The sequence below is a fragment of the Asparagus officinalis genome, chromosome 4 (genome assembly GCF_001876935.1).
Source record: "Asparagus officinalis chromosome 4, Aspof.V1, whole genome shotgun sequence".
In the NCBI taxonomy this organism is placed as follows: domain Eukaryota; kingdom Viridiplantae; phylum Streptophyta; class Magnoliopsida; order Asparagales; family Asparagaceae; genus Asparagus; species Asparagus officinalis.
Window position 1 is genome coordinate 68,989,790 of NC_033797.1, and position 8,682 is coordinate 68,998,471.

Here is an 8,682-nt window from a genome sequence, read left to right on the forward strand (position 1 = left end):
ATAAATTGACAGCCAAAGATATTTTCTATAGAATAAATCTGTTTTGGAGGTGCCTTCTAGGATCTAAATTGTATCGAGTGGGATTTTTCCAGAGCTTTGTTCATGAACTTTGAGAATGGAAATTGGAAAAATGAAGATGAGAAAAGTAAAGGTAAAGGACAATAAAAAGAGCTCCATTATTGGGCCAAGTAACGGTTCATTATTGGGCCTTCTTCTGGAGCAAACGGACGAGGGCATTCTCCCGGGCTGAGTGGAGACGACAAATGATCATTGGGCTCCTAATTGGCCACTCTCGATTCAAAAGCGTAGTACTTAACATCGGCAGATGTTATCTCCATGCGAAGATTTTTCTTTCATAAAAGTTGTTCAGACAGAAAAAAAATACTTTTTAGCCGTACAGCATCTAAATTATTTTTGATATTTTTTTACCAAATAAGGAGGGAATATTTTAGGCCTCGTGAATGTTCACTTTTAATTGGAGATGTACTTGTGTCTAGAGAGAGAGAAAATATTTGGAATAAAATACTGTTTCTGCATTAAACTACCACAAGAAGAAAGGAATACAAAAAATCATGTCACACAAACGTAACTGATTTATTTAAAGCTATTGGGTTAATTGCAAATGGAGGCCAGTTATAGTTTTATTTGTGCATATAGATACACTGTACTATTTTCGTGAGTGCGGAGAAAGCCCCTCGGGAAAATTTTCAACTCTGTCATGAGTGAAGAAAAACTAGCAATTAGGAGATTCGCCCTCATCACTAGATCTATAAGAGGTCTATCCACCTCCTCAAATCTCCTTTGACTTTTTTATAATTTTTTTTTTTTAATTCTGAGGATCCATTTGGTCTGAATGAAAATGAAGGGGAAAAAAAGAAAATGAAAAGGAAAATAGATTCATATAGTTTGTTTAGAATGAGTAATAAGAAGAAAAGAAAGCAAGAATCGGACAGGGGTCTTAGCAATTTTCATTCTCCGTTTCTTTCTCTAGAGCTAGTGAAAGTTAAGGACAATATAATGAAAAAAATATGCAGCAGCATCAACAGTTCAATTTAATCAAAAAGGCTCAAATTTGCAACAGAATATAAACGTATCGATAGAAGTAGTGTGCACAGAGACCTGAGCTTGATTGTAAAATGCAATACCACTTCCATGTGTGTTTGGCAAACTCATAAAACTATGTTAGTTCTGAATATAACTCAATTTTAGGTTTGCTTTTGATTGACAAAATCTAGTCTTAGGCCGAAATAGGACGATAAAACCAGTTAGTGTTAGACCAGATGGTAACGGTCCAACTATAAACTGGTTTAGAGTCGTTGAATCTAGAGCAAATTCAAGAGATGTCCACTGATCACGTTCCACCCAGCAAATTCAAAACATGTCTACTGATTGCATTGCAGGCACAAGAACTTACCGATGATTTTAGGCAGCTGAATTTATATCAAATAAACATAACACTGAAAATGAAAATCCACGCGCACATTTGATTGTTGAACAGTAATAAAGACAAACATATACTGGACATCAAGAAGTAACCAGACATCCATGTCCATACTCTATAACTGAAAATATGGAAATGGAGCGGGCATCAAATTTAAGGGTCATTACAACCAAAAGCAAAAGCTGGTCATTATTTGAACGAGAACACTCGCAATACCTCAATACTGAATCATACTGAATCACAAGAAAATCTCAAATTTTCTGAGACCCAACAGCTTTCCAGAGCCTCACCCATTCCTCCATAGCATCTGCAGCTCTCCCAAACACTGGATTCACTACCCCAAGCTTCTCCTTCACCATTTTGGCCATCTCAACGACGCAATCCTCAGCGGTAACAGCAGTCCTCGGCAATCTCACCGACTGAAAAAAGGGCACTATCTCCTCCATAAGCTTCACTCCCTCCCATTCTTTCTTCAAACTCTCCATTGCATTATCCCCTCCTTCAATTCCCCTATGAACATAAGGAAGCCCACTCTTCACTCCTAGCTTCAAATGATCACACACAATCTTTGCACACATTCCACACCAAATATCCTCCATTGTCTCCCATCTCACCTTCCCCTCTCCAGCCAATCTAAATCCAGGAATCAAAGCGGGCCCTATAAGCTCCCTATTGAATCCAAGATTGATACCACTTGCTGGCATCATAGTTTGAAGTGGAACAGTGAGCACAGCGTCAACATACCGAGTGTTTCGCTCCCTCGGCTTCACAATTTGAGTAGGGGCGTCATAGTCGGCTATATTGAGCCAGAGGCCGCAAGATAAAGCACAATCAACCCCAACTCGAAGACTGAAGGGATAACCACGGACAAAATCTGCACCTTTGGTATAGGGGTCATAGAGAGTGTTGAAGAAAAATGGTGTTGCTGGAGTTTGGAGATTGGTGAGATGCTGTGCCACGGCATCAGTGATATTGTTGTTAGGATCATGGGCTGGAAAACAGTTATCATCGATGGATATGATGTATTTCTTGGAGGAGACGAGATACCCAAAGTAACGGCAAGAATGGCCCGAGAAATTAATTGATGTAGTGCCTATGATTTTTTCCATGTCAGATTTGGTATAGATTTTGTGGTCAAAGCCTTGAGGGATTTTGAGTTCCTCTTTCATGTCAGGGTCTTTGATGACTATGAGGTGGAATTTGGAGAAGAATGCTCGCCATGCCTCCATGAAGGCAGTCAGATCAGGCCTGAGAGCCCCAATAATGATGTCAACCTCATTTTCGTTGATCTGGAAAGACATTTTGTTTTATACGAGATCTTAAATGGCTCTCAACAAAAGAATATCCGGTTTATTCAGAAAGTTGCGAAGGTTCTAAAATTTCTCTGAGCACCCTGCAAATTGTGAAAAAGATTTAAAAATTCTGAAGGCTTGTGAATTAAGACAATTCAAGAATGTGAATCCACTTACTGGTAGGAAGGATGGGGTAGATAATTTGTTTGATATTAAGTGATCGAACAAAACAGAGAATTTCCTCGTTTCCTGTAGCCATAAACAACTTCAGAACCTTCTCTGTCAACTTTCCTGCACTCAAAGTTTTCTGCCCATCGCCCATTCAAGGCAGATAGGAGGATTTATTAGAGTTATGAGTTTTCAGAGAGGCAAAAGAAGCATGAACAAACTACCTATGACATGCATTATATGCTGCAAAATGGCATGAATTATATCAAGAAAAGATTTGTTGCAACCATTTTTCATATAATCAAAGAGATCTGATATAAACACAAAGAAGCTAAATTTTAACAGACAATAACCAAATCATCCACAAAAGAATCTTTCCTTAGAACTTCCTACAGTCTCTCCAGCCTCTACAAATAGGGTAGCTCTTGGAATTTGATTATATAACGTAAAAACTAGCAACAATTGCCACTGCTAAGACCAATAAAAGTTATATGGAGAGCCTCCAATTCTAGAAAATAAGAAGTCAGGCCTAGAAAAACTAAAAGAAAAAATTTATAAACAGGTCACAGCTCATTTCATAAAACCTACGGATTGCATCATGAACAAAAAATGAGGACAGAAGAGTGGAGAAAAATTTCTCATTCTAACCATTGTTCTGCTTTTCCGATCAAGGAAACAAAAAGAAAAGATATCTCTTACTCTTAAAAATCCTATATTCTAAGATACAGATTATAACTTTTAATTGTTTGTTTCAGTATCCATGGTTGCTATTTTCAAGATTACAGAAAGAGCTAGCATCCTAAGCACCAGACCAGAAGTCTAGAGCCTAGGCATTTTTCCTTCTTTTTTTTTGGTTACAATAATTGATTATAAATGCCAATGTTATAGAAAACGCTAGGCACTGTAGGTGTCGACCTGGTACTTAGACACCTAGACAGACTTCTTTTGATGTTTAGGCGGCGAAGGATGTTATCTGAAAGTCGGACGAGATGGAGGTGATCATAGTTAGTTGAGGAGTTCAGAGGAGGTTAAGTACGTCGAGTTTGCAGCAGAGGAAATAATAGTGCAGTGCGCATAAGCTGCCCACACTACCCAGGCCCTCCAAAGGTCCAAAGTACCACCTAGACCTAGCGGGTGCCTAGGCGTTCTAGGCATTCAGTTTTTAAAACATTGGCTATTTTTTCAACTTCATTTATATCGCATGATTCCCTATTTTTAAGTAACTCCTTTAGTTTATATACCTACTAGACGCTCTCATTTAGCCATCTCCTGCCTTTGTATCAAATCCAATGGCCTTCAGATTCTGTGACTGAGAATCTCTTCAGATATTTCTTTGCAAGAACATTATTCCACTTTTTTTTAGCTTCTTTGTCCACAAACTCCATGCTTTTACTTCATATCCAAAAAAAAAAAATCTTGCCTTTATAGTTTAAAGTTTCAACATCTTGTTCCTGATATTTGTTATTTATTCTCTGCAACTTGATAAGGGAACAGATTAATAAATTAACCAGTAGTGTCTGGCAAGATGCTTTTTGCAATAAATAGCTTCCAAAACAGTCAAAATATGGTATGCGTCAATTGCTTATTCACACATATCTAATTTATGTTTTCAAGGAATTTGAAAAGAACAAGGAATTTCCATAAGGATTGCTACCTTTTCCCATTTATTTACTGCCATATAAATTATCCCTCCTATCTAGAGGAAATAAATTAGAATCAGCTGCAATTCAATGAAAGCTGCTGCTACAGGCAATGTAAAGCCAGAAATTTTATATTGTGGGGAGCCAAGCTACATAAGTGTCCTCTTATTTATTTCACAGAGTTGGGTTCTATGACATTTAGGAGAATCAACATTTTGCTCTAAATGATTGTCACCTATTTTTCAAAAAAAAAACAAAAAACAAAATTCAATAGTCTGAAGTTTTTTTCTTATTCGCTAGAATCGCTACTATGTGAAATAAAAATATTATTTGAATGTCAACAAGAAAATTATTGAATAAAAAGATTATATAAAACAATCGAAACAAAATTTTAAGCCCACACAAAAATAGAAGGTAAGCGTATAACCCTAGAATACTTCAATTACAATGGAGCTTCGAAAAATATATCAATTAAAAGAATACCCAGATAATAGAATATAGAAAATATGTTTTCATTTGTTTTCACCAAAAGTTTTGTCGATCACAATACTCTGTTTTACAGTTTGCACCGTGATGTATGGAGAAATAGAGTGATGTATGGAGTAATAGAGCTCTCTTTCTTGGCCCTTTTGTTTGCTTTGATAAATATCTTAACTCACTTTGACCAAATCATTTTTTTTCTCTAAATAAACCTTCCACTAAGTAAGTTATACCGACTGGAAAGTCAAAAACTTTAGGGGGCCAAAGCTCCACCTCCTCAAAGTTATATGTAACTTTGCCATTGGCTACAAGCCTAGGGCAGCTAAAAAACCTAAAGGGGAATTGAGTAGTGTTAGTGTCGAAAGGGAACTGGTGGTTTTTTTAGCCATTTATATGATGTAATCATGTGTAGCAAACTGATGATGATTTTGACTATGTTCACATGCTTGAGTTATGTTAAAAGTTACATAGCAATAAATAATCCTAAATATTAGATACTTGAATGACTAGGTTTTTTTTAACTGACTAGCTTATACTTTGTGTAACTGCCAAATTTGGTTGTGATTCGGTAAGAAAATTAGAAAAGAAATTGATATTTTATCATGCTAGTATAATAAAGGTACGTTACTAAACCCACACTTTTTCCCATGTTGTACTTAAGTAATATAAACTTTGTAATTTTTAGTTAATAGTTAAGTGTTGGTGTAACCTTTATGCATTAAATTGGGAATGTTATACATTGTGCTAGTGATAAATGCAAATTTCACTTGCTCAAAGATTACAGCCACGCGAGGCTAAGATGACGACCACGTTCAAAGATTACAGCCACTCAGGGCTAAGATTACGACCACGCAAGGCTTGCATGGGAGCGGTCTTTGAGAGAGCTATGCTCTGTATTACAATGATATTAACGTCTAATCTTTGGCACTTAATGCAGAAATATAATGATCTGACATCTGACAAGGGTCACCATCACCGATATGCCGTCCCTAAGAACCTCATGAGAGGCTAAGTGCTATTTGTCCGCTACTAAAACCAAAGTTCATTTTAGTCTTCTCCGGAGCCTAGCTGCTGCCACTTTCATGTTCACACATAACCGGAAAATTAAAGCCTTTAAAGGCATTAATTTGACTACTTGACCTAATCTAAGCATCAAGGAAGCAAATTAGAAGTCCAGTCCAGCCAAGGAGTCATGATGCATAAAGTACGATTACGTGCCATGCTAATGGTAAGGCTGAGAATAATACGGTTTGAACTGAAAAAACTGACTGAACCGCCCAACTAAAAGCAATTTGGGTCGGTTTTCTCTGTGTACTAGGCACAGTACGCTACGGGTGAGATATTTTGAAATCGATTTTCATTGAAACTGACTGATTTGTTAACACCCTCCGTAGGCACACCAATCCACCCACGTGAATTCTTCATTCTAACTTTCTAACTTGCAATGCACGCCCACCAGTCCAACTATGTGATGTAATCTTGATTCCAACTTAGGCTTGGTTTGATAGGAGGTATAAAGAGGGAAGGTAAGGCTAAATGAGGTGTAAGAAAGGATATACCCTCTGTGGTTCTTGTTCTGTTGGAGGGGAGTGAGGGGAGGTACATGACCTTTTAGTTCATTTTTCATTTTCTCTCACCTTACTTGTGTCTTTCCAAATTGAAGGGATTTTCTCTTTCTTCACTTTCTAGTTCATTTTTGTGTCTCTCTCCTCACTCTACGCTACCTCACATTCCCACATTCCCTTCCCCTCTAAAAACCCTCTACCAAAGAGAACTTTTAATTTTGCCCTTCACTCTACCTTACCTCCCCTCCTAAAAAACCAAGCCTTCATGCAAGCTTTAAATAAATTAATTTTTTGTGAAGATAAAGAGACAGGAGAGGGTTCACTCACCTTCGTCCTGATCCTCCTCCTACGCTTCTTCAAACTACCCAAATACATCCATTACCATTCCTCCATTTCTCAACCACAGCTTCACTTTTCTTGTGATTCTTCACTTATTCACATCTTTACTGTTTTCCCTTCAATTTACTTCATGAATTTGCGATAATGGGAGAGCATTCACTTTATGTTTTCAGCCTTCGTGTCACCCTGCTGCTGCTTTGTGGTTTGATATTTAACAAAAGAACCGACCGAATTGAACTAAAGTAACTTCGTTCGGTTCGGTTTACTATAGAACTTGGTTATTTTCGACTGTGGTCTGTGGCTTAATTGAAATTGACTAAAACCAACCAAACCGACCGTTTGCTCACCCCTAGCTAATGGCCCTCAAATGTGGTGTTTCCATCAAATCTATGAAAAGAAAACAATGTGTAGCCATGACTTCCTCAAGTCAAAAGCTACTGCAATCTCATGTGCTAACAATCTATCTTTCATGCTAGACAATGTTGCATATACATGCTGACTCAAAATCATTAATTTAAAGAAACTTTTCACGGAACTTCATAGAATCATAGTGTTGAAGAAAATCTGATGAATGCTAAACACTCTTAGAAATTACAAAATATATATGGTAACCAAATGAACGCTTGCTTGTTGCAGTAACTACAATGTAAACATAACAAGTAATATGGGTTATTCTTTGAGACAGTAACAAAAATTACCCAATTTATTGAGACCTAGAAGGTTTGTTGTTGCTCATAGGTCACAAATAAACAAGCTATAGGGAAAAAAAAGGCATTGCAAAATCACATGTAACACAGAAATCATGAATAATTGATGAATATACTTGAAACTTATACATAGTGATGGAAATTATGTAGCGATGTGTGAAGTAACTCCAAGGCATGACACGTGGCATAAGGAAAGCATCTCCGCGGAAAACCATGAGCTATTACTAAATAACGATAAAAACCAATATTTAAGCGTTCGAAAAACATAAGACATATAAAGCAAGTGTGAATTCCACAGACAAACTTTAATGAATTCCCTAGTTGAAGGCCTCCTTCTAAGATGATCTCGAGCCACATTTAAAATGTTATCATCACATCACAGGCCCCTTCCTCAATAATTCACATTATTTTCTGAATCCTAGAAGCGCTCAATAAAATAAAAATTAAAATATATATATATTTCAATGAAAGCCTATCGAATTCGTAACGTTCTACCATCTCTAAGGCCAATCATATAGAATTTCCTAATATCCAAAGGTTCACATCATGGAACAACCTGGACCCTACGAGATCCGCATTATCCTGTAGAAACTTTGAAGCGATCAATAAAAGAAGAACCTCTATTTCTACAAAAGGCATCATAAAAACAACCGAGTCTTTTAACAAGATTCCTAATTCATTGAAGCGATGGGGAAATGGTAAAAAAAAAAATCACAAGCTAGCGACAAGAATCGCCCAAACTTACAAGAATTATCAAAAGCTTATGGGGTAATTTGCACGCACGATTCTGAAATAATTTCAGGAGAGAAAATAAAAAGGAACAAAATCTAGGGCTCCGTTATTTTTTTTATTTTTTTTTAGTGGGAGGGGGCGGGGGGGGGGGATGATACCGAGAAGAGCTCGAGGAGGAGTGATCAGGGACTGCAGAGAGGTCAAGGTGGATGTGAGGGAGGACTGTTGTTGAGGCCGAGTCCAATTGTTTGAGAGGCATACCCAGCGTTGGGGCTTTCATTCACCGATCTTAATCTCTCGTTCTCTCTTCTTCTCTTC

The 8,682-nt window shown here is 37.3% G+C and overlaps 1 protein-coding gene across 2 annotated transcripts; it reads right to left on the reverse strand.

Moving 5' to 3' along the window:
* Positions 1,440–8,572, reverse strand: LOC109837666 (probable UDP-arabinopyranose mutase 5). 2 transcript variants are annotated; one of them, XM_020405991.1, is made up of 3 exons: positions 8,523–8,572; positions 2,911–3,040; positions 1,440–2,834 (listed from the first exon to the last, which is right to left on the reverse strand). In XM_020405991.1, the coding sequence occupies exon 3, from the start codon at positions 2,740–2,742 to the stop codon at positions 1,693–1,695; it is 1,050 nt and encodes a 349-aa protein (XP_020261580.1). In that variant the 5' UTR covers positions 2,743–2,834; positions 2,911–3,040; positions 8,523–8,572; the 3' UTR covers positions 1,440–1,692. The 2 variants fall into 2 exon arrangements, with proteins under 2 accessions (XP_020261580.1, XP_020261581.1); XM_020405992.1 differs by lacking the exon at positions 8,523–8,572 and adding an exon at positions 8,378–8,398.

Excerpts from the sequence above, each read along its gene's own strand:
- LOC109837666 (XM_020405991.1), bottom strand. The coding sequence starts at position 2,742 with ATGTCTTTCCAGATCAACGAAAATGAGGTTGACATCATTATTGGGGCT.